The sequence below is a fragment of the Pimephales promelas genome, chromosome 4, assembly GCF_988280905.1.
Source record: "Pimephales promelas chromosome 4, fPimPro1.hap1.1, whole genome shotgun sequence".
NCBI classification, from domain to species: domain Eukaryota; kingdom Metazoa; phylum Chordata; class Actinopteri; order Cypriniformes; family Leuciscidae; genus Pimephales; species Pimephales promelas.
Window position 1 is genome coordinate 39,595,757 of NC_142772.1, and position 27,453 is coordinate 39,623,209.

Sequence of the window (27,453 nt, forward strand, 5' to 3'; positions counted from 1 at the left end):
ATCTCTTAAATCAACAAGTGAATTTTACATTGTCTTAATTATATTAAATAAGATAAAATAAAATGTATCAGTAAACAATTGTAATAATTAATATCACTGGTACTGTATGAAATTCGTTCGCCTGTAAGGGTAAGCGCGACACCGCCCTCTCTCTGTGTTTTAAATGATCTTTAGCTCATCCTCGCGACTGGAGCCGCTCCTGCGCATGCGCGGGAACGAATGCAGTATGTTGTGAAGATTGCGTCCTACTAGATGATGTCGTGCATTTCATTTCCCGACACTGTTTGTTTGGCACATTTGAGTTTGTAGATATATTCCAAACATAAAGAGGATTAATTTGTTTTCAGACTTACTTATTCAATATTATCGTCTCATGGCCTGTAAATGAATGGTTAAATGAATCAAATATCTCATGCGTTGCAGTGAAGCGTCTGTCCACTGTGTGTCAGGCAGCGCTAGAAAGCTGATTTATCGAGACACTCAAATGTGTGGTCTGGGAGGGCAGATGGCAGCACTCTACTGCAATCTGATGGGTTACTTGCAGTGGCAAGCATTTCCGTAGTGTAGTTTTTAATGCACGGTATAATGACATAGGCTTCACTGCCTGACTTGTCTGTCCTAATTTCAAGCTAGATAGTACGACTTAAATTATTCCACACACTGCGCTCGCACCGATTCGCACACATCGATCTCCTCCGTATGCGCGTCCTCTTCTTCGGGTATGAGATCCTCTTTCAGTGATACAATACTTTTAAACGGATCCCGTCATTATGTCAAAGCGGTGCATGCTTTAAATTTATCCGTAGACCATTCTGAGTCGATAATAGATGGTAATACCCGCGTTACCGGAGACAAGGATGTCGAAACGGCTGCGAAATAGCGAAGTTTGTGCGGACTGCAGCAGTTCGGGTGAGTATATTCTGCTACTATAGAATTTTTAGGAAAAGACTCAACTTGTTCTGGACAGCCAAGTGATATTGCCGTATTAAATGACCGAATGATAACATTTAGCTATACAAATATATGACTCAGTGGAAATGACTGAATAGTTAATGTGTGCTTTTTGGAGCATGATGATGTTATTGCCATTGGCCGTGGCTCAAAACCTAGTGAGGTGTCTACCTAGACAGCATTTTAGGCTTCATGCGCGTGCCCAAAGATTCTGCTCTTTTCCAGCTAGCAGCTAGTGGGTTTTGAGACCGAGCCGCATGCAGTGTTGACTAAATTTGACGGGTTTTCTCTAGTTTCTAATGAAGCTGTGAAGGTTTGGGAGCAATCATTGTATTTCACTTTTTTGTCTGTGGAGAAATGGGTAAACATACTTGACCCCTATTTCAGGTGAAAACATCGACAACATCCAAGTTTCCATTCATTAGGGCTACTAACAAGTGACCCTAACCAACACATGCAGTGTCCTGACTTTTGAGAGATAGAAAAAATAAATAAAATGTCACACAGCATTTTTTTCATAACTACACCATGTTAATGGGTAATGATTTGTCTTTGTGATAAATGCATTGACCATGAATGATTACAAATTCATGAGGGATTTGACCTTCTAAGACTATACATGACCTGAACAACATTTAGATTTGATAAATGAGTAGAGAACAGTTTCATAGGCCTTCATTTATGTAGTGTTGGCTACTGTATTTAGGAAAGACCCATTTTAGTGTTTGAACTATAAAACATGGTTAACTTTCTGTCCTGTGATGTGTTTGGTGCTGTTTTCTCCTCATTCCCCATATTGATTCCTCTTGATTCGTTACGCCTCAGACACCAGCTGGCCTGGGCTGCCCCAGCATGTCAGGGGGGATCATTGGGCAGTTGTTGTTAGGGTGAATATTTTTAGTCATTCAGCACTGGGTTTTATTTTAGCCGCCGCAGCACTTGATGGGGAAGACATCAGCCCTTAGTTAGGAGAGGGAGGGAGAATGAGGGTGAGAGGGGAATGATGCTGGTGCCAGGTGCTTGATTCTGGCCCTTGGCCTCTTTGCAGCTGTTGTTTGATACTTCCTGTGCATGAAGGGAAGTGATTTGCTTCTAGTCTGCTCTCTGCTTATCAGTGGATCAGTTTTTAATTTAGATAACTCATGTTTCTGTTAGACTGATGCTATTGTGGTATCATATATCCCATCAAGCTGGCTGTGAAATCCAAATTGGTCACAAACTTCATAAGTGTCAGAGACTTTAAATGGGTCATGAACTGGCTTTTTTTTTTTAATGTATTTTGTTGTATGAGGTCAACTTATGATGTTCGCTTGGTTTTTACATTTTAAAAAAAGCATCGGTTTACGGGTGTCTCCCATTGAAGAATTGGAAGTGAACGCCCACTGCTGTGAGTGGATAACAGTTTTGCATATTATAATAAGTTTCACTCTCGACCCAGTTTGTCATCATGTGGTAGGCCTATGTTATTTAGCTATGCGTATAATGCGCGAATAGGTGGGCGGTGGCTAAACCGGCCGTGTTGAAGTAGGCGTCGATCTTCTTCTGCGGGGGTGGTGTTTTATCCCCTCTGACGTTATAGTTACTCAGTTTGAAAAACGAGTCGTTTGCTGAGCCTGGTGTCAATAAAAGTTTTTATTGGACTAACAAGGACGTTTTCAGTTCTGAAACTTCACAGGATATTCTTATAATATGATGACCTCTTAGATGTCAAAAGCTCAAGAAAAATTTGATTTCTCACTTCATCACCCCTTTAATGACCTGCTTACTTGATGCAGTACAAGCATGCGTTTTAGTCCAGATTTAACACTTGTAATCCTCCGCGGTCAAAAAATAGACATAAGACAATAAGCGTAATTTTAAAAAATGTACTATATTTTGTTTCAATAATATTTATTCTTTAACATTTTGTATTTTTAGGGTATTTCATGGTACTTGACAATATTCACCTCTAAATGAACGATACATCATTTATTTCAATTTAAAATAATACAAATAATTTAAAATAATATGTATACTGTATATAGGAATCTATTTTCCCTAGTTCCTTATAAGTGTATTTTCAGGCTTAAAAATTGCTCTGAATTTTCACATTTCATTTTTCCCATTCATTTTATTGTGCGTGGGCTTTTTCACCACAATGTTCAAGGGTAACTATGTTTAAGATCATTTAGCTTTTTGTGTTCATAAAGGAGGTGTTACAAAAGTTACCTAGTTTTGTAGTACCTTCATTTTTAATAAAGTACAAAAATTGCAAAAGTTTGTTAGTTAACGTATATTTGATTGTCTAAAATGACTAAAGACCCCAACAGGGTTAAACGAAAATGGCTGTTGACCTTGGTCCATATATCTGTTCCAATTTTAATCTTCCGTATAAGAATGGGAAAAATAATGAATTAATATTTGCAGAAATGAAAATAAATGTTTGCCTGTTATCAGTCTGAAAATAAAATCCTCAAAACTCTGTTCTTGGGGAATTCTGACTGACACTCTTAAGCTCTGACTCAAATCGTTGTTTCTGAAGGAAGTGAAATCACAAGTTGGCCTGAATCTGTCCTTGGGAAAAGTTGAGGGGGTGGAGGGACTGCTCAGACACATTAGTCATAGGTCCAGTGTGATTGACCCCACTTTCCCTCATTTGGCATCATGACTCAGTGAAGGAGGGAGGCTATGTATGACATATTCTATTAAAAACTGCCTTGGTATGTGACAAGTGTTGAGTGACAAGTGTTGATTCTGTCTCAGTCTAGGTCGTTGAGTTTGTCTAGTGTTGTGGTGACTCTGAGTGATTTAGGTCTCAGCTGGCGAGAGGTATAAAGGGAGTTATAATACTTTCCATATCTTCTGTTGTTGACTTTCAAGGCAGTTTTTAGCCGTGTTTGTTGCATGTGTTTCAAGAGTGCTAAATCACTCTTCAGTTGTTGGTTATACATTTACGCATACTACAAAAAATCATGTTCAGCCTATTATATTTTATGTAAAAAATTTGTTGTATTTATGTAGTTCATTAGATTTTTGGTTCATTTAATATTGTATTTTTCGGTTGCTCAGTGTCTGAATCTGAAGTGAAACCAGTTTAGAATCACGCTGCAGTTGACGGCCCTTTTGGAGGTAGTGAAACTAAGAAGCCGCAGTGTTTCCCTGTTCACCTGCTCATACCCTGGAAGTAAAGCTCAGCTGCTTAGCATTTGTTGTGGTTTGAAGCATGTGTATGTAAGAGGAAGTTAGCGCGTTTACAGCCATACATGAACGGATGACATTCACCCTTTACTACTGTGGCCTTATAAGGAAGAACTGAGCACCACATTTAGCTGTCGTCATATATTACATCACATGCATATCAAAGCTACATTTTAGACATCTGTGCTACTAGTTATCAGACATTTATAGTGGAACATAAGCAAATTAATACATACTATGTATACACCAAATGCATTTTTAATGTTTGTTTGTAGTGTAAATAATACATTTTGAAGTCAAAATGAAATCAAAAGGTTTGCTTTCTTAATTCTCATTTCTGATGATACGATACCTTTGTGCATTTTCTCAAGTGCTAAGAAGCATCTTTCCTCCATGAGCCTTTTAAAAGTATTGTGTTTCTGTTTCCATTCTCATGCACCAATCAAAAAGCTCCATTATCACATATCGTGTACTGATCAATGATCCACGCACACGCTGTTGTTTACTTCCTGTGAATCTGTTGATTTTTCTCGGGGTCCCTTAGATCCTCGCTGGGCGTCTGTGAACAGAGGCGTTCTGATATGTGACGAGTGCTGCGGCGTTCACCGCAGTCTGGGCCGCCACAACTCGCAAGTGCGGCATTTGTCAAACACCTCCTGGCCGCCCACCCAGCTACAGGTGAGCCCACTCAGACAAATAGACACCCTATCCACCTTATTCCTGACGACCTTACTGCGTTTTGAATTATGGGTGGCACTTCCGGTTTGGGGAACTTCCATTCAAAGCTGATCTGTCAGTTTGACTGGATGAACTATCAATTTTCCTTCAAGTTTTATTTTCAGACATCATGAGAATAACGTTATACTTGGTATTTTAACGTGACATATAGAATATCTATGGTAAGAGCTCTTTTCAGTCGCTGCTTTCAATCCCCTGTAAAAGTATGAAAAAGGACACCATATTCGCCACATTTGTGGTCTGTTGTTCTCCCGAATTTAATTTACGATATTACATTAATAATTCACTGGAATGCGCGAAGGATCTCTCGTTATTCTCCTCAAATCCCCATGTCCCTTTCCATGTTTGTTTTCACAGGTAATGCAATTTATAATCTGTCAAAATGACGGAAATTGGAATGCTGAAGTTAATGGACATTTTTGATTAAGGCTAATATTTGCCCACTACAGTGATATTTAACCAATAATCACGCATATGGGGCTATTTTTGATCTGCTGAAAGTACCTGTTGATTCTTTTCAACTTTTGGATTTTATTTTAATGTTCGATGCTTGAAGGGTGAGTCGATTAATGTCACTTTTTTAACGAACTGGGTTCATAGAGCAAGCCTTTTAAAGCGTCAAAGCGTAATGGGGCGTAGGAATAAGGTGGATATAGTTCCTTTTGATACTTCTTGTTTATAACTGATTAACCTACTTCATCTGAGACTTTTTGACTTTATAATAATCATCTTTAGTCTGAGGCATATTTAAAAGTAGTTGACTGAGATGCGTTTTTGTTTTGATAGCCGATGTTGATATATAGAGTTCTCAGTATGTGGTAAAATATTTGAAGGAAGGAAATGTGAATAATCCACTCACAAGATTGTTGATAGATTCTAGATAAGCACTAACTTTGGTTAATCGGCTAATACAGATTATCTTTAAAATACAAAATAAATGCTGATTAATCAACTTGTCAAATATATTTTATATATCAACTTATATAAGTGGTTACAGGGAGGTATTATAGAGGGGTATTTTATGCATTAAAAATAAAAAGTGATGCATTTTTTTATTGAGAAGTGTCTAAGTATTAGCCTGGCTGCGCCCACCTACGCACTTCCGCTCAATTTCATTTTCCTTAAATTAAAATGTACTAGAGTCTGGTTGAACCAGGCTATCTGAGTATGGGCCAAAATTGAAAATAAAATGCAGTTTATGCAATGATTTGAAATTTTTCATTATGACAAGGCAAGACATTGACAAGACAAAATACATGTACAAATATATTTCTAATGCAGTAGTAGTTACCTGAAATGATTTAATTACTTTCTCTTGTCATTTTTAAAGTCAATCTCAATGTAAATTCCATAGAAAGAGAAAACAAAACCCATTGTTTCAGTCTGTGGTTCTAAAACCACTCCGTCTTCTCTTAATTTGAACACAAGGAACAGTCACACTCATTAATGTGCTCTTCTTGTACAGCCTACGGCATCTTCTCTCAAGTTCCTGTTGTCTTCGACTGATTGCTTTGATCCCATAATGTCTCTTTTCATTTAATGTGTCCTTGTTGTGTAGTACAATTTTTTCATATTCTTGTTTACAGATCTGTGTTTTTAATCCATCAATAGAGTGAGTCTTTTGAGTAGTTTTAAGAAAACGGTTTATTTGGTGTGCATTCTCACTGGAGGCCTTCCAACAGAGACTGTGACTCACAAAGCATATTTAAAGAAGCATGTTTTCATAATGGATTTTTGTCTCATGATGTATGCCCTCAATTTCTTTCTCATTCACAGATGGTTCAGACGTTATACAACAATGGCGCTAATGCAATATGGGAGCACACTCTGCTGGACCCGTCATGCATCATGAGCGGGAAACGCAAAGCCAATCCTCAGGATAAAATCCAGTGAGTATTTTGTTTTTAAACATTTTCTTCAAAAGTTTTGTATCAGTGATAGTTCTTATTCAACAATGATGATTCAGTAAATTGATTAAAAGTGAGACAGCAAAGCCATGGATTTTGTTACAAACGACTTCCATTTCAAACAAAAATTGAACTTTTTATTCCTTACAGAATCTTGGGGACAAAATTACTTAAGCTGTTTTCAATGATAATAATGTTTCTTGATCACCAAATCGGCATATTATAATGATTCCTGAAGGAACATGTGACACTGAAGACACTTAAGAATTCAGCTCTGTCATCACAGGAATACGTTTAATTAATAATAATGCTATTTTTTAAATATATTAAAATAGAAAACGGTTATATTAACATTTAATATTTTACAATGTTACTGTATTTTGGATCAAAGAAATTCAAAAACATTCAAACCTTACCAACCCCAAAAGTTTGAACTGTTTTATATTAAAACAATAGTAGCTGAGATAAAGCAACTCCCCCAAATGTTGATTGGCTCTAATACCTCCATTGTTTCTCTCACCCAAAAAGCCCCAACAAGACAGAGTTTATAAAAGCAAAGTATCAAATGCTGGCTTACGTCCATCGTTTACCCTGTCGAGATGACGACAGTACAGCAGCCGGTGATCTAAGCAAGGTAAGGAAAGAGTTTCAATATTCAAATATGTGATGCATCCATTATGAGACATTTTTTTCAGGTTTGTCTTAAATTATTATTGTTGAATTATAAATTGAACTGATTCCTCTAGCAGCACATCTAAGGCGCATCTATTTTTTGTTGAACTGTCTCTATTGATCCGCATTGTTTTTGATTCTTTAGCAACTTCACTCCAGTGTTAGAACCGGCAATCTTGAGACTTGCTTGCGGTTACTGTCCCTTGGGGCTCAAGCCAACTACTTCCACCCGGTAGAAACCTCTGTCCCAGCCTTCATTTATCATATTCAGTCACATACAAATTGCATTTTTAACTTTTCTGCTCTGGTTTAAACAGGAGAAAGGGAACACCCCGCTGCACATAGCAGCTAAAGCAGGGCAAGTGTGTCAGGCCGAGCTTCTCTGTGTTTATGGGGCAGACCCTGGGGCTCCAGACTCCAATGGCAAAACGCCCATCAACTATGCAAGGTAATCAATAGCTACTGCATTGATGGTCTGAGCCACTGGGCATATAACTCTGAATTTATAGATTACTTACTGTATTTAATTTATCAGTTGCCTTCACTAACAAATATCCATGTTAAGTCCATGGTAGTGTTATTTTAGTATTGTTTAGACAAAGCGACTTGTGTTGCATTTCAAGGTATACATTTACATTCTTATATGTTCTTGCGTTCCCTGGGAATCGAACCCATGACCATGGCGTTGCAAGCGCCAAAAAAACAAAATAATTTGGAAAAGTCTTGAAAATCGCATTAAAAATATATTACATTGAAAGTGCAAATGTCTGCAGTTATCCTGTTTTAGTACTTAAATTAGAAATGTACCCTTAGTAACTAATTGTAATAAGTTCAAGTTTTTCCTCATGCTTTATTTCAGCTTTTTTTGGTAATTGAAATAAAGCATGATGAAAAACTTAAAAATTTGAAATGTTCCCTTGGTAAATAATAAAGTAAATCAATTATATTTCTATTTAATTAATAACAACACTGGTCCATGGGTGTGTATGGTATCCCATTTGTTATTTTATGATTCAGAGGGCCTACTGTGCACCCTATTTATGGTGCAGATTTCATAGGAGACTCTGAGAAGGACCACAAGGTCTTTGGATAGAATTTGGCACATGACCTAAAAGTTCAAATATAAAGATCCATGTGTCATAACGTCATTGTGTTGTTTGTATTCAGGCAGGCTGGCCATCAGGACCTGGCAGACAGACTGGTGGAAGTACAGTATGAGCTCACAGACAGGCTGGCTTTCTACCTCTGTGGGCGGAAGCCTGGTGAGTCTGTGTGTTGAGTGATGAGAACTGATGTTTTCATATCCAGCTGTAGGGCTGTTTATGCTGATGAAGCCATTTTACAGCATGCTTTTACTTTAGTCAGATCGGGTGATGGGTTATGGTCTTCAAAGTGCCAGATGCCTCAATAAAATGCCAGTGAAGTTACAGTGAGCTTGATGTGTTTATGCTTTAGGGTGCATCGTTGTCCGTGGATTGTCAGTTAGTTGTAAATGAGTAAATCATTCTGTGTTTCAGATCACAAGAGTGGACAGCATTTCATTATACCACAGATGGCGGACAGGTAGTAATAATCTGATATATTTTGATGTTCTCCTGTTAATGATAATTAAATAAGAAGTTTCTTCTGTAGCAGAGGATTATTCAGGGATGTGCTTGGTCATGTTTTGGATCTTCTGATTGCATCCCAGAATACTTTTCATCCCAGAAAAGCTGAGATAGTTATCCAAGCAAGTTTTTAATGTTAACATTATTTTATATTAATATTTTATATTTTTTCTTTTTCTTTCTCTTTTCGCTGTCTTTGATGAAAAAGAAATGTGTAAGTATTTACATGACAGTTAATTAAATATACCCTTATCTTTTACCATTACAGATTTGATGATAAAGCTATTTTAATTAAAAAAACTAATATATTTACTATTTAATTCCTTTTATAGCAGTCTGGAGTTATCAGAATTTGCAAAAGCTGCAAAAAGAAAACTACAGTCTGTGAGTCCTCAATTTTACTTTTTATTTTTTAACTTATTTTTTTACTTTAAGCAAAGTATCAGCCTCCAAACAGAACAAAACTAAGCACTAATGTTTGGGAGTAACTAACTAAAAGTATAATGCTGCTAATCTAACTACATATTTCAGTAGGATTACAGTACTTCAATAGTGAATCAGAATGTTTGGACAGTTAGTGTAAATCAAAAAAACAATTTAATGGTTTGTTTTATTAAAACATTAACAGAAGTCCCTCCAAATTCCTTTTTTAACATGTTTTATAGCGAAATACTAAGCTAAATTCTGTTTTATGAATTTACGTTGGTGTATTAAGTGAAATATTCAATTAAAGAGTCATTGTTTTTGACTAGTTTTATTTAGTATCAGTTTAACTGTTCAAATGATGTCAACCGTAATTGAATGCAATCTACTAGCAAAATGCAAACCCATATCCTCATTGTAAAAGATAAATGCTGCTGTGATTGCAGAGATAAATGATACCATATGCAGCTGCACCCTTTATATTTTGCAAGTAGGCTGTGTTATAGATAACCACTACTTAAAATGGTAGCTTAACTGAATTCTCTAAACATGCTTTTATGCAGTTTTACAATCATTGAGAGCACAGATGACATGTGTAACTAATATAATTGCAGCTCAGCGATCATTTGTTTGAGGAATTAGCAATGGATGTGTACGATGAAGTAGATCGAAGAGAGACAGATGCAGGTGAGATAATTAGCATGTGAAAGAAAAGGCTCATGAAATGTACATCATACAAGTGCAAAGCGTGACACGCACTGTCTTTGTATTGGTTTAGTTTGGCTGGCCACTCAGAACCACAGCACGTTGGTAACAGAGACAACAGTTGTGCCTTTCCTTCCTGTAAACCCAGAGTACTCATCAACACGAAACCAGGCAAGTACTGCACTGAAAGTTTTGACGCTTTCAATAATCATCTTAGCAGGAAATAAAAATATTGCTCTTTCACAAGTGAACTTTTTATTGCACCTTTTATGCAGTGTTCGCAGCTAGAAGTGCACCATGCAGAAATGTGCCAGACGAACATGCAAACAGAGATGCCACAAAATGAATAAAAAAGGAAATGGCATCAAAACTTTTATGCACAAACAGTTTGCCTAGACAACCCAAACCACAAAGATGTATTTTATGAGAAGTTGTACTCATCCTTCCCTCTGGTCATTTTGACCCATTTTTTTTTTTTGTTTTTTTTTTTTGTGTGAAAAAATTAGTTAATCAGAGTGGTCCAAGACTTCAAAATAGGGCTGTCAAACGATTAATCGTGATTAATCGCATCCAAAATAAAAATGTGTGTTTACATAAAATATGTGGGTGCACTGTGTATAATTATTTTGTATATATATATATAAATACACACACATGCATGTATATTTAAGAAAAAAATATTATTTATATATAAAATATTTATATACAATTTAAATCTATATACAGTGTATACATTAAATTATTTCTTAAATATATACAAGTATGTGTGTGTATTTGTATACATAAAATAATTATACATAGTGCACCCACATATATTATGTAAACACAAACTTTTATTTTGGATGCGATTAATCGTTTGACAGCCCTACTTCAAAATGAGAAAGAATTGACTGGATTTGAGGAGTTTATGTGGTTAAAAAAAAAAGAAAAAAAAAATGTTTCCCTCTATTAGGAATAAATGGAATATCAAGAATGCTTCAATATATAGAAAAACATTTTAAAAATACTCAAAATGAACACTAACTTTACCAAAAAATTATTTTATTATGTCTATGTGTATGTATATTTGAATGCATTCTGAATAGAAACTTCGAGAACTGACTTTAGGACTCATTTGCTCTATATAGAGTAGTGTTTCTCAATGGTGCCGTTCAGAGAACAACGATTTTTGAAAGGGGGCGCTCACAAATTAACACCAAAGATCCAGGCAAGACCAGATTAAACGGGATTACTTGCAAAAGAATTGCCTACAACATTCTAAAATCTGGCAGTTTAATGCGACGTGTTAGCTATGTATCGTTTCATTTGCAACGACTATTATTTTTTCAGTCAGACCAGCGCCTAAGCGCTGACTAAAATCCAGTGGTGGCTAGAATCAGTATTCACGTGCACAAAAATGTGTTTCACTCCGACAACATTCCGGTGGTGGCTTGAATCCAGCGCTGACTTGAATCACGCAGCGGAGGAATGGAAAGTTGACAAGCCATTAAAAAGTATTGACTTAAGAAGCACTTATGTTTTCAACAAGTCATGTTCCCATTCACTCCAGTGACTAATTTAAAACGAACGCTTAATTTTGTGATTCTTTAAGTTATGCTCTGTATCGCACAGTGGTGTGTTCTTCAATAAAACAGTTTTTGAGGGGAAAATGAAAACATGATTTAATTTACATCTTGATTTTATGTGTATTTGTAGCATTTTAATTGAAAGTTAAATTGTTAATATATTAATAATAATTTATTAATTTAAAGGAGCCGTATGTAAGATTGTGGCCAAAACTGGTACTGCAATCACTTTCAAATTACTGTAGAGTGGTGTATCCCCTCCCCCTCCCCCCGACTCGAGGTTGCCAGATAGACAGACTACTGACTTCGTGATTGGTAGATCGGTGGAGGGTAGCGTATCAGACCAAAACACAGCATGACAACATCAACATCACTTGAGGGCTGCAACTTCACTTTTAAATGACAATATACTGTTGTCAGTGATGTATGTCAGTATTTGAAATGAACATCATTTCTTAATGTCTAGTGACATATCAGGGCCATTTTATGATTATTTGAAATAAATTTCTTACATACAGCTCCTTTAAATACTTTTGTGTCATCCTGAGGCCACGTTGTAAGTTTGCTGAGTCCCCCTAGTTGGCCCTGGCCCCCTGCTTGAGCTGTTTTTAAATACAAGAATGTGAAAAGAAGCACATCTAATTGAGCTCTAATTATACAGGACTTCCATAAGACCAGATGTTTGTTCAGATGGTGAATGTGCAATAAATTGAGCAGTTAACTTCTTTTCCAGGGAAGACAAAAACTGGCAAGGTTCAACGCTCATGAATTTGCCACACTTGTGATTGATATTCTAAGTGATGCAAAGCGACGCCAGCTGGGGAATTCAGTCTCAAGTCCTAAAGGTACAGCCTGCATTCAGACACACCAGTCTTTGATTTCTTTTATAGATTTTGCTGACGTTTCATGATTGTTGATGTTGTCTACTTCTTCATAGACAATGTTGACGTGTTCTTCAAAAGTGTGGGAAGTCGTCATGGAAGTGAAAGTCAGGAAATCGACCAGCCAGACTATGACAGCGTGGCGTCCGATGAGGACACAGACACTGATTTACGAATAGGCAAAGGAGACAGAGCGAAGGTGAACTATCCCTTTTAAGAAGTGACAATTTAAGTTTTCCGTTACATTTCTCAATGGTTATAATAAAAGATGGGGATTAGTGTACTTTAAGCATAATGGATGGTTTTGACTGTTTATGATCCAAGTTTGGTTGTGTTTAAGGGCTTGTTTAAAATATATGATTTAAAGGGGGTTTTGAATTATTTTAGGGCTGTGAAACGATTAATCGCGATGAATCGCATTCAAAATAAAAGTTTGTGTTTGCGTAATATATGTGTGTGTATAATTATTTTGTATATATAAATACACACACATGCTTGTATATATTTCAGAAATATTTGCATACTTAATATATATTTATACATAATTTATATTATGTGTATAAATAAATATTTGATATATTAAGAACATATTTCTTCTGAAATATATACATGAATGTGTGTGTATTTATATATACATAATAATTATACACACTACGCGTCGCACACATATATTATGTGAACAATCGCATTTTGGATGCGATTAATCGCTGTCCAGCCCTAAATTTAAAAAAAAAAAATTGTATTTAAATTCCCACACAAAAGTTGTATATTATGTTTTTCAGATACTTTTATAAATGTTCATGATTAGAATAATTAGACCACTGTGACATTTGTGTGATAAAACAGATACTGATTTACGAATAGGCAAAGCAGACAGAGCTAAGGTAAGCCGGTGGAGCTTTAGGAATTTTGTTTTGAGCCGTTCTTGCCATCCCAGTGTACATGTGTACATGTTGGCCATCTTTCCATCTTTTCTCTTTTCCCCTCAGAGCCTGGACTCTGATCTGTCCGATGGACCGATTTCAGTGCAGGAGTTCCTCGAAGTGAAAAACGCACTTTCCGCTTCCGAGGCCAAAATTCAGGAACTGATGAAAGCCAACAGTAATCTGAGTGAAGAGCTGAGATTGATGCAGAAAAAGGTACCAGAGATTCAGCAGTGAGCGCTGAACGCCCTGGTCAGAGCAGCGTTTCTGCTCCTAAACAAAGCAAGACTGTCTAACCCCTACACCTGAACCTCTTCTCGCACGTGAGGGGGCAAAATTGCAGGTGACCTAAAAGTCCCGTCTGACTGAACGATTATGATCCTTAAAATCCTCTGGAATGTCAAAATAATCCTGTAATATCTGCCGTAGTGTTTAAATAACCAGCATGACCTTAACTTCTAAATCACTCCAAAAGATGCTCAATTAATGACATAAACCCAAAACATACTGACTTTTTAGGCATTTGATTGCAGATGAAATAAGTTGGCATGCTATTGCTAACCTCCCTAACTGCAAACCTGATTCAGCAGTTGGCTCTTGCATCAGCATGACTCGTTTTAATTGTCTGCTTCTATGTGTGTACATTAGACAAGCGATGTAAATCAGATAAAATTATAGCTTCAATATAAATTAATAATTGAAATTGGAGGCTTTCAGCCTGGTCATTTCTATGTGAACATAGTTTGAAATATATATATTTTTCTCTTTCTCATAGACATTGAACCCCATTCAAGGAATATTCTCTAAAGACAATAAATTATAAAGTAGTTCTAGAGAAGTGAATTTGCTCACACTCACTGAAGTGTGGTTAATATAGTCTTGAATAAATCAAACAGATGATAAGAGCAGTCCCTCTACGGCCCAGCTTTTAAAGGGATAGTTCACCTAATACTATGGAAGTCAATGGATACGGTCAACTGCTTGGTTACCCACACTTCTGTGTTCAGCACAAGAAAGAAGTTCATACATGTTTTGAATGCCTTGGGTGAGAAAATGAGAACATAATTTTCATTTTTGTGTGAACTATCCCTTTAAGCATGTTACCGTTTCAGCCCGTTTCCTGTTACACTTCTCAATGATTAAAATAGAAGATGGTGATTTGGGTACTTTAAATGTAACAGAAGGTTTTGACTGTTTGTGATCGAAACTACTCTGTCCTCTCGTAAAAGAACATGTTACTAGTTTTTATGTGTTGCTATAGTTCTGAGTTCTTTCTTAAAATGTATGATGATTTGAAAGTGGTTGTGAATTATGTATTTCCCACACAAAAGTTGTGTATTATGTTTTCCAGATATTTTTTATAACTGTAATGATTAGAATAATTAGACCACTGTGACGTTTGTGTGATAAAACTGTGTGGCTTTGCATTGGATGAAAGTCTGAAAATAGAGATCTGGCCAAATCATGAGTGAAGTGAAGTCCTTAGGCTCTTTAGTTGCGCTATGCATTTCCTTTCTGATCCTGGCCAATGCTATTGGGCTTCTCTCTGAGCTGTGGAGTGAATCTGCCTCTCACTGTAGATTCTTAAACACGTCTAACTCGCGCTTGCGAACATGTCTAGACATTGCATATACCCGTGCCTGCATACTAACTTGGATTTATTGAGCAACTCCATTTAACACTTTTAACACTCTATCCCTTTTTCCCTTATTCATTCAAAGTTCCCCTAAGATTTTAACTTAATTTAAAATAAATTTTACTCATAATTTATCTCAAATCATTACTACTGTTTTTTTTTTTTAATATATAATATCTAAAAAAAATTAAGTCCTATTTAATAGAATGGCTAAAACGCAAAGCAACACTATTGTTATTGCTCATACTCATTAATTATGAGTTTTGCCACTGCAAGCACCACTTCACATTTTCTTCTGGAAATGCACATTCTAGTTCTATTTAATATTCATAATATTGGCAACTAAAACCATATTCTGGACAAATGTGGACAAAATAGTTTTGATTTATTTTAAAAAAAAATACTTCCCTTGATCTGAGCGGTACAAGACTTGGCTACTTTTCCTAAGTTTGCCTCCTGAACACACACAATTTTTTTTTTTTTTTGACTCAATTTAACAATGTTAAGTGGGTGAAAAAATAAAACTCCTTAATCTTGTGTTTGGGTCAAAAATGGGCGCCCATAAAAATGAATGGGAAAAACTGTAATTTAGAGCGTTCTAAAATAAGCCAAAATAAGACACTAGGTGACAGCAAAGTCACTTCATCTTTAGGTTTTAGCTCTAAGAACTTATTGGAATGATATTTTAATGTAGTTAAAAAAAATAATAATAAAACTACGTAGACATAGTAGTATTATTTAATTTACATAGAAATAATTTACATAGAAAATATGGTACTTTTTGAAATAAATAAATTCAAAAATACCCCCAAAATAGAAAAAAACACCATAAATGGATAGACAAAACTTTATCGAAGACAGTGATGTAACATGTATAATGATTAAAAATTAGGATCACTCCTGAGTCCTCTGTGCCCACATTTGTCCACAATTACAGGTTTTAAGGGCTATAAAGTGAATACGGTTTGAGGACCAAGTAAATTGTAGAAAAAAGGATGTGGTTCTTGTTTTTTCTTGATACTAAATGGAAAAGGCAAAGGGTTTAAATTCAATCCTTTTTGTTGGTAATGTAAAAATTCAGTAGGCCTGAAACGGGCAACACTGAACTTTGCTATTCATCTATTGATTGACAGTTTTTCCTGTACACTCAGCTTTGCTACAGTTTCTGCTTTTCTATGCGTTTCTCTGGCTTACTCGTGTTTCTCTTCAGCTGCAGTCTCTGCAAAGCGAGAACAGCTCTCTCAGGCGGCAGGTCTCCGCTCAACAACCCTATCAGGCCCCCGGCGGCCCTGACCACCCCAATCCCTCCAGTCCCTCCTCCTCCTCCTCTTCTTCCTCCTCCTCTGCCCTGAAACGCCACCTGTCTGCACGGGCGAGCCGCCCCATGTCTATGTACGAAACCGGCTCTGGTCTGAAGCCCTTTCTCCCAAAGGGAGAGACCCCTTACCCTGAGGAGACCTTCCCCACCCTGCAACCCTTCCCAACCTATGTAAGTAAAGACCTGCCTCTCGCCTTCTTTTCCTTCTTCACCTTCCTTCTCTAATGTTGTGGCATGCTATTATGCTGGTGTTTCCAATTCTCAGCGCTTCATGAGAGTTTCCAAAATAAACATTTGTGAACATTTTGGTTCACTCAACGTATTACTTCACTTTGTATCCTGTTGGCTAACATACTGTAGCAGCTATTTCATCATATTTCTGTTTCCTGTTTGTCATTTGGGACTCACAAAGCATGTCTTTATTGTCAACTCAATGCACAAGTCACGGTCATTGCTTTATGAAACTGTACATATAATTTCAGATCACAGTTTTTGGTGCATCAAGCAATTGTTTCTTTGTTTTGCTGGCTAATACGATGATGCACCAGAGTTTAATAATTCGAGTTTTCTGAGATAAATGAGTAGTATTTGGCTGTAAATGTAATCTCAACATGATTGACATACTCAAGTCAGTGTACATAACTTCAAACTTTTTTTTTCCTCGAAGTATTAAGGATTTATTTAGGGGTACTATTTTTTCACAGTGGAAACATTTTTAATTGTGGATATTGTTTTAAAAAACAAATGTTTTGTGTATATGTCAGTTACTCTGGCTCACAAGTTTCAGTATCATCGAAATCATCTTGATGTAAAACGCCCAGTATTTTATTTTCAGTTATCTTTTATACAATGTAAGTTCCTGTTCCATTTCCTTTTTCCTTATTTACTGACCTTTTGAGTGTCTATATTAAAAAATGTTTAACTCTATGGTTTTCCATTGCTTTTACTGCATATTAATGCTACTGATTATTTTCAAATGCATGCAAATGTTAGAGATCCATCGTTATTTAACACTTGTGCCGGGTTCTGTAATCTTTCACAAGGTAATGTTTGCTGCAATTGTTAACAGCATTTATTAATCTAGGTTAATGTTAATTTCAAAATCTAATATGGTTCATTGTGAATTTAATACATTAACTAATATTAATTTATACAACTGACAACTTTGAAATGTTAGAAATGAATTGGGATGACATTACCATTCAAAAGTTTGGGGTGAGTACACATTTTTATTTTTTTTAAAGAAAATAATACTAGAAAAAGTGCATTAAATTGTTTAAAAACGACTATTAATGTTAGATATTTGTTAGATACAGATATTTATTATGGCTGGGCAACGATTAATCGTATCCAAAATAAAAGTCTGTGTTTACATAATATATGTGTGTGTAGCGTGTATAATTATTTTGTATATATATATATATATATATAAATAAACACACATGCATGTATATATTTAAAAAAATGTGTTCTTACTGTATATCAAATAATTATATTCATTATGTATAAATATATATAAAGTATATACATGCAAATATTTCTTAAATATATATATACAGTACATGTATGTGTGTATTTATATATTATATACTGTATATATATATACAAAATAATTATACACAGACTACACACACATATATTACGTAAACACAAACTTTTATTTCGGATGTGATTAATCGCGAATAATCATTGCCCAGCCCTAATATATATATTTCAAACAAACTGTTATTTTGAATATTATATTTATTAAAGAATCCTGGAAGCAAATGTTTCATGGTTTCCACAATATATTATGCTGCACAACTGTTTTCAACATTGATCATAAGAAATCTTTCTTGAGCATCAAATCGGCATATTAGAATGATTTCTCAAGGATCATGTGACACTGAAGATTCCTGATGTAATAATAAAATACATTTAAAGTATTTTTTTTTTATTGTAATAATATTTCACAATATTACAATTTTACTTTCTTTTTTCTATCAAATACATGCAGCTTGGTTGAGCATGTGACTTCTTTAAAAAAAAAAAAAAAATCTTACCAACCCCAAACTTTTAAACGGTAGTTATTTTTCAAATTTTCTATTGCCAACATCATGCAGTTTTTACAAAAGTCACTTGTTCTCTATTCCAAGCTCTTTATCGTGGGGGGAGGAGGGGGTATATCTTTCATTCTGTCTTAAGTCTTATTTGCACCCCTTTTTTAGACCGGAAAGGGTGTGTTTATGGCCTCCTCTTCATCTCTCCCCTTCCTCCCATCCTCTCCGTCCTGTTTGCGGTATGAGAGTGCACAAAGGGTTAAGTACATCCTCACAAGCTCCGTTCCTCGTGGGGTCGGCCGAAAGCTCCCAGAACCCCTTACCCCCTCTCCACCATCCTTCACAAACTCATCTTCTGCCTCCTCTACTCCCATCCATCCGTTTTCCTCCTACTCCTGTTGTGCTCCACGCGTCAGCATGCATGAGCGGTCCCTCCAACAACCCTCCGGGGGCTGCTGTTTTCAACTGATACGTATTTCTGCCTTCATCATCCTCATAAATAGCACATACATTTCATGGCTTGTGTCTTCATCCCCAGGGCTTGTCCACTGCTGCTACTGCTGCTCCCACATCTGTTCAGGATGCCTTGAAATGCCATACTGCTCATGCATGGGTTGATTGTAAAAATGACGAAAATGCACACTTGTGAAATATGTAGATGAGCTGGATTGGCTTGTTTAGTTTTGTGTGTGCAGATTGCAGACATATTTAGATTCATGTTTCTAATGTCATAGAGACTGTATTGTGGGTCTTGTTCATGGCTGTTTAGCACTTGGAAAGCAATGTTTTGGCTGTAAAATTTTGGTCTGACAATTTTAATTTTAAAAGTATCGATCTGACCATAGAATTCAATTAATAATAATAATAAAAAAAACATTTTACCTAAAAAAACCCTCTTAATACACTAGAGTGTAAACATAAAAAAATGTTTTTATTGCTTTTATGCTCACCAAGACTGTTAATTTGATTTAAAAAAATAATAAAAAATAAATAAATAAAATTTTAAATAAAATAAAAATTTAATATATTTTAAAATAATAATATTATTAATTTAATTTATTCTGGTTATGAGAGCTAAATTTTCAGCATCATTACTTCAGTCTTCAGTGTCACATGATCCTTCAGAATTCATTCTAATATGATGATTTGATGCTCAAGAAACATTTATGAATATTATCAGTGTTAAAAACAGTTGTGCTTTTTCATATTTTTCTGGAAACTTTCCCCCCCCAGGTGGTTCAATAGAAGGTTAAAAAGAACAGCCTTTATTAAAAATAGAAATCTTTTGTAGCATTATAAATGACTCTCACTTTAATGCATCTTTGCAGAAAAAAAAAATCTTACTAAACTCTAATATTTCAGTCGATTCAGGATCTGGATTTTTATGTTAACTGAGAAGTGTATAAGAATAAAATCTGCAATGCAGTACATTGGGTATTATTAATATAAATATGATTGATTATTCAATTCTGTGTTTAATTTTTTTTAATTGTCCTTTCAAAGCATCACAATGCATTGATGCATTTTAGACCCATATGTACAAGGAGATAGAAGTGTGGAAACAATAATGTTTGTTCAACAGAACATTAGTTTGATTATTCAGTCATCAAGTGGCGCTTCTCCAAGCATCATGTTGCCCTGATACGAAATTGTTATAATATTCTGTTACACTAATTTAGTAATGTCCCAACTCGGAGTGCTGCTGGCGTCTGGCCCCATTACCTCATATCCTTGAGCACAGTAAATCATGCTCCAGTGAGACTGTCAAACAGCTTTACTGTAAATGCTCGATGGCACTGTGAAGGAATACTCTATTTAGGACCATGAACTAGATTCAATTGTAAGTTTTACCCTCGGGGACACACTAGTTGTTTCATAGCTAGCTTTCGCATCCGCTGGTCAGCACTTGGACTTATAAGTGCATTCAAGATTTTTCATTTAAATGTTTGGGCTCTGTAAGATTTTTTTATTTTTATTAAAAGAAATTGAAGTAATATTAACAGTACAAAATGTAATTATTGTTCATTATTATTTTTATTATTACAATTTAAAATAACATTTATTTTAATATATTTAAGATGTAATTATCATTGATGGCATATATATTTTCAATATCATTACTCAAGTTTTCAGAGTCACATGATCCTGAAGAAATCATTCTAATATGCTGATTTAGGGCTCAAGAAACATTTCTTATTATTATCAATGTTGGACACAGTTGTGCTGCTTAATATTTTTGTGGAAACCGTGACATAATTCTTTTGCGAATGGAAACTTCAAAAGAACAGCATTTGCTTGAAATGGAAATGTTTTCTAACAATGTCATAGTCTTTGCTGTCTGTCACATAAGATCAGTTTAATGCATTCTTGCTAAACAAAACATGACTGGCACTCCATTAAATGTGGTAGATTTGAGCTTGACTAGAAGTGCATTATTGATTAACATTAAGACAGCTTTTGTAACCACATTTAAGGACTCAACTAACCCGTTTGCTCACTTCACACCTTGTAATGCTTTTTTACGGAGCCTCTAAAGGAACATGCTGGTGGGGGAAAAAAAATGAGTGAAGGAAAAAAAAAAGTTAGGTTAGTTATGGTGGTGAATGGTGGTAGTTATGGTGTTTTTGCGTTTCCCTGAGAAACTTTGCTTTCGCTTGCAAACTTTTGTGTTTGAGAGTGAACGCAAAGATTTTCAGGAGAACGTGAACAGTTGAGAAAGAGCGCAAAAGCATTGCCAAATAATCCTTCCATCTCCTTTCTTTCTTCACCATGTCCCTTTAGAGGCTCCATACTTGTCAGAGTTTAGTGCTTGAAAGATCTAATGAATCTAATGCTAAAAACTTGCTTCTACCCTATTGACCATTCAATTAATGCAGATGGTTGAATTGAATTATTTTTATTTCATATGAACTAGCAAACATGCTGAAATTTCCAATTCCATCACTGTTTCATTGCTTGCCACCTTCGGCATTTAGTGACGTCACATGTTTTTCTTGCCGTGTCCTTTCCTGTCTCTTTAGGCCTCCAAATTTGACAAGCAGAGCAGTGTGTCTGATGGTGACTATGATAACACGGTCAACGAGTCTGATCTGGATGACTCTGGGTATGTGTCCACTTTCTTGGAAAAAAACTCCGATCTCATTCCTATTGATTTCACTCCTTATTTTTTCTGAAAATAAGTCCGGCTCTGGTATCGACCCTTGATTTTTAGCCAAGCAAAGTGAGAAAACAAACTAATGATTCTGGAACCATGCATCAAGCAATACTCATCCCTGACTCCTTGGTTCCTTTTACTGTATTTGACTTGCTCCGTCCCTGCAGCTTTGGCCGTAGATGTCGTCTGCGCAGCAGTGGCTGGATGGGAGAGAGCGGGTCAATACCCGAGCTGGATGATCACGAATCTGAGCCTGACCCCAGTCTGCCCAGCACAGAAGACGTCATCCGTAAAACTGAGCAGATCACCAAGAACATCCAGGAGCTGCTGAGGGCTGCACAGGAGAACAAGCATGAAAGGTGAGCAGACATCCAATGTCAACATCTCTCTTATCGGATTTCTTCCTTCATCATATACAGTATGGCTGCAAAAAAAATCTGAGGTCACTTCTTTTTGGTAACTTTGGCCACATATATTAAAGAATTTCACATGTACATTTTTGGGCCTTGGGTACAAATTGTTTTCCTGTGACTTTAAAGGGCTAGTTCTTTGAGGTGATGACCTGCATTATATGACTGATAGACATGAACAGTTTGACCTAAAAATATCAAAATTTAAACTGCTGCGGAAACAAAGACACCTACATTTTTTGGATGCCCTCGAGGTATGCTAAAACATACCAAAAATGTAGTTAAAAGTGAACTATCCCTTTAAGGGGTAGTTCACCCAAGTAATGAAATGTCATTATTCACTCACCCTCAAGTCATTACAAAACTGTGTGACTTTCTTTCTTATGCGGAACATAAAAGAAGATATTTTGAAGATTATTAGTGGCCAAATAGAGACACAAATCAAATTTTTTTAGTTGTGAGAACTTTTAGATATTTCAGATGAAATATCACTTAAATTAATACACAAGAATGACAGGTGGATAATTTAATATTTTTTGGCCTGTCCAACATTTACCTTCTCAACGGTAACCAGCAATTAACATCGAACCACAGCTTCATGAATCATCATTTTGACAATGGATTGAATTAATATCTTATTTGAATTTAAAAAACTTTTATTTTTTTACTAAAATTATATTTGCACATTTTCTACATCATGGAAGGAGGGATAAATAAATACTCATAGCCTTGGCAATTTGTTTTTGTTTTTTTTTTAACACAAATTTGCCTTAAGTTGAATGAGCAAATTATCAAACAAATACATTAATATATGGGAAATGTAAGCCACTATAGCCACTATATACTATATACTATATACGAGTACTCTGTACTGAGTGATAGTTTAAATTAGTTAGTATTAATTAATATAATAAGTGATTAGTGTTAAAATTAACTTGCCATCATTAGTTATTTACAGATTTATAATAATTTATTATTTATGAGTTCCTTGATGAATAAAAAAGCATTTATTTGAAATAGAAATTGAATGTGTCCTTAATGAATACAAGTATTATTATTTATTTATTTATTTATTTATTTTTTAATCTTATGGTACCCAAACTTTTTAATGATAATGTATATATTTAATATTTCTTTATATTAATAAAATATATTTTTGTTATTTTCTGGAAAATACAACAAATCACAAATCAAGTAACTGTTGCAAAAATAGCAAACCGTATATAAAACTAATAGAAAATGAATTTAGTTTGACCTCCAGAGGTTGACATTGAACTCTTTCTGAAGATTAAGCACTACCCTTTTTTATATAGACCTTTAAAAAAATAAAAGAATGCATATTGTACCCCATTCATGGAAAGTGCCTGTTTTTTCGTAATCCACTTGTTTCCCAACCAATGAATCATTTTCTCCATTCATACCTTTTCCATTTTCCATCTGTTCTCAATTGTCTGTGTTCATCATTTGGGGTCTGTCCCATCGGGGGCCACGCTCTGTTTGGGTCCCGATCTGTCTCTTTCCCAACCAGTGGACCATGTGAGCAGAGGGAGAGTGTCCGCAGACTTAGACACAGTCTGGGTTGTTTCAGCACACTGGTGCCGTGGGCAGACAAGCCCCCGTCTCCCATGCAGTCCCTCGGCCTCAGAGCTCCCCACCCAGCCCACCCCAACAACCCTGCCTCCTGGTACTCTGGCCTCTGTCCCTGCCTCACAGGCACAGTGTCTACCTATATCTCTCTCTTCCGAACTCACCCACTAATCTGAACATGAATGCGATACGCATGATTACTAGTATGTCTACGCTAATGCCAAAGGCCTGGATCAGTCTGCATTGTCTTCTAAACTTCACCTTTATTTGCAGGAACTCTTGGTTCTCTTTTAGGAAAAGGCTTTGTACTGACATCCATCCATCTAACTTCTGATCTTTCTGTTTTGCACTGGTTTGAATTTTATTGCAAAATAAGCTGTGTGATTTTTAAGATCTTTCTCAAGTTGCTGAAGAAAGCCAAACCCAGTTATTTTGAACATACATTACATTGAAAATATCTGCATCTTGTCTGCTGCACAACTACAAAAATGCATGTTTTTCTTTTTTTGTGGATTTATGCACAGAAATGTATACTTTTATAAATGCACTTGTGAAGAAATTAAAGCCAAGTATATTACATATATTTTCTAAGAATATCTGTAATATGTCAGTGATATGATATTATTCTACAAACGGGATTAAAAGACAACAAAACAAATCTGTAAACCACACAATATTTTCTATTTTTCGTGACAGTATAAATGTCCAGATTTAAAGCTTTATCCACCGATTGCTCTGTTGTTAGCTTGATGTTTCACTCTCCAAATTCTGGTGGTTTTTATTTTGAGATTTTAATACAGTGTCTATCATTTTCTCCTCCAATAGCTTTATACCCTGCGCAGAAAGAATACATGTGGCTGTGAATGAGATGGCTGCTCTCTTCCCAAAGGTGTGCAGTTTCTCCCCACGCTTCATAAATGCAATAGAAAAAGCAATAGACAACGTCAAGTAAAATGTATATGTACAGTGATTTTCACACACACAAAAAAGTATCTTCATGCCTTAGTTGCATTCAGCAGATTAAAACTGGGTGATTAATATAGTTCATTTAATTTTGTGACAATACAAACAATCAAGAAGTTGAGATTTGCTATATAGTATATATCAACCTATGCAAGTATACTGTAAGTATGTGAATAAAGTTGGACATACTTTTACATACTTGTGAATATATGTATACATACATATATTGAACTTTTATTTAAAGAGCTGGGCAATAATAAACTGTCGTTACATTTTGTGACAAAATAAAGTCTCAGGTAAAGTAGGATGTACTTTATATCTAGCTTTTAATGTATCATACATTTAGGATGTTTGTTAGATTTGTATTTGGATGTACAGTGGCCACAAAAAGTATTTGGACACTAACTATAGGTCACATTTTTGATAATGTAATTTATTTAAAAATGTATATTATGGTAACTTTACCGGAAGGTCCCATTAGTTATTGTTAATGCATTCATACAGTAATATTAACAGATTCAGATTTATTTGAATAATATATAAGAAAATGTTGAAATTAACATTAAGTTAACATTTAATCTTTTTTTTAATTGTAATTTCATGTTAACTATTGCATTAAAATAACGTTAACAAATGTATTGTAAAGTGTTTCTAGTTTTATTAATATCTTATAAAAAATATGTCTATTTTAATTTGATATATTATTCACTATAAAATATAATGCCTTGCACACCCAAATCTCAATGTATGTGCGTCGGATAGGAGTTCAGTTCAACTAGAAAAATTGTAAAAATCCCACACACCGCTCACCGCTTGATAACTAATTACTTTTTTATTTGATATTTTGCATTATATTATATTTGTTTTTTACCCCAGTTATATATTAATGCTTCCTTGAGGACATCTGGACATATATTAAGTAGTTAGCTAAGTCTTGAACCACTATAAAATGCATTTTATGCGTATTTATTTCTGTATTTTCATCTTTGTACACAGAGACCACGCTCTGAGACAGCAAGGAGCTCTTTGCGCTTATTAACGTCCAGTGCAAACCGACTGCAGAACGAGTGTAAGAAAGCATCTCCTTTGGACAGCAGCACCCCAGTGGACATGCAGTTGGTCACCCAGCAGGTCATCCAGTGCGCTTATGACATCGCCAAGGCTGCTAAGCAGCTTGTTACCATAACCACCAAAGAGAACAACAACTGATCCTGCTTCCACCCATTTTCACCTGTAATGCAACCCTGATGGTTTTCCTCAGTGTTATTTTAGTAGTCATTTTTAGGTTAAGTCAGGTGAGATTTTTTTTTTTGTAATCTAAACTGTATTCGCATGTTTTCATTTCTAATTTAAAGTGTCTGTTTGGCTTGAAGCCATAAGATAAAGCCTGAAATGCTCACAAGGGTTGTGTAAGGACGTGTGTTAAACCGTGAAAATGTTTTTGACTTGATGTTGTGAGCAGAAACGAGCAGCCAGTCTCTAAATATTCAGTAAATGCCTGACTCTTTGCACTATACTGAAAACTTAAGTTCTTTTACCTTTTTATAATCAATCATTTAGTCCAAAATTTGTGGATGTCTTTGTTGTTTTCGAATTGTGTTTAAATTAAGCTTTTTTTCAATGATAATCTCAGTGAAATCTATAATATATATAAGAAATATTGTAGTAATCTATCTGTACGAAACATTCAGGTAGTGTGGTCTGGTAGGCCAAGTTTAGGTACAGATACAATAAACTTGAAAGTCTAAAGATGTCATGTTAAAGATTCATGTCAGAGGTTAAATAGACTTTTTGGATACGCCAGGTGGCTAAACCATAATTTCTGTGACCGTATAAATGTCTGATAAACGCCAGGTAGCTATAACTCAGCTTTTTAGGGTGTATTAAAGAAAAATATATTATGAAAAGTTACTTAACCATAGTTTAATCAGATTTCATCAACGATTTGTAGGTTACGATACAGTATTTATGTACAACTTATACATTCACAGCAGAGTATATGAAGATACAATAATCTCCTCCAGCAGATTGATGCTGTTTTGTGATACTTTTGTTTCAGGTTTTTTTTAGATAGTTCTCCATAGTGTACATTCACTTCAGTGTTTAGGCAGCTCTTATCTTTGCAGATCTTTTTTTATTTCCTCTCTACTAAGTATTTTGATCTAACCTGTTCAGGTTAGACTTGGCAAACCGTTGTGCAGTGGACTGGTTGCTCAGTGTTATTAGGGCTAAGAGTCAGTGACTTACAGCTCAGTGTTAAAGTCCGCTTGTTTGAGTATTTGTAGTTATTCAGATGAACTGGTCTTCCACTCATTCAATAATATTATTGTTATGCCTGTGGTTAAAAAGAAAAATGAGTTCTTTATTTTTTAAATAAACTTAATTTATAATTTTGAGCTTTAATTGTTGCTCCAGAGCTTTTGTTCATATCTGAAAATGAATCAAATTGAATTTGAATGAACCAAATGACACGAAAAAAGATTCGTCCATTTTGATAAACGAGTTTGAACGGGAGAGTCACGAACACGCATTACAGAACAGAGCAAGGCGACCATTTGAACTTATAAAACTTAAACTTTTGTTTTTTAATGAGTGATCGTTTCGCTTGATAAGACCCCTATTCATCGTCTGGTGTCGTTTAAAGCCCTTTGAACAGTCTGCAGTTTGTACTGAAAGTGTCTTTTGGACCTTGAACCGTTTGGTCCCCATTGAAGTCCATTATATGGAGAAAAATCCTGGAATGTTTTCATCAAAAACCTTAATTTCTTTTCGACTGAAGAAAGAATGACATGGACAT

The 27,453-nt window shown here is 35.4% G+C and overlaps 1 protein-coding gene across 1 annotated transcript; it reads left to right on the plus strand.

Moving 5' to 3' along the window:
* The first annotated feature begins 196 nt into the window (after positions 1-196).
* On the plus strand, positions 197-27,059 carry git2a (G protein-coupled receptor kinase interacting ArfGAP 2a). The gene is made up of 21 exons (XM_089130499.1): positions 197-909; positions 4,673-4,806; positions 6,643-6,755; positions 7,302-7,407; positions 7,591-7,677; positions 7,763-7,893; positions 8,613-8,707; positions 8,963-9,011; positions 9,385-9,436; positions 10,090-10,162; positions 10,254-10,351; positions 12,479-12,590; positions 12,683-12,825; positions 13,616-13,765; positions 16,396-16,674; positions 18,711-18,800; positions 21,563-21,645; positions 21,864-22,055; positions 23,635-23,790; positions 24,519-24,582; positions 25,653-27,059. The coding sequence occupies exons 1-21, from the start codon at positions 828-830 to the stop codon at positions 25,863-25,865; spliced, it is 2,502 nt and encodes an 833-aa protein (XP_088986625.1). The 5' UTR covers positions 197-827; the 3' UTR covers positions 25,866-27,059.
* Positions 27,060-27,453: the final 394 nt, after the last annotated feature.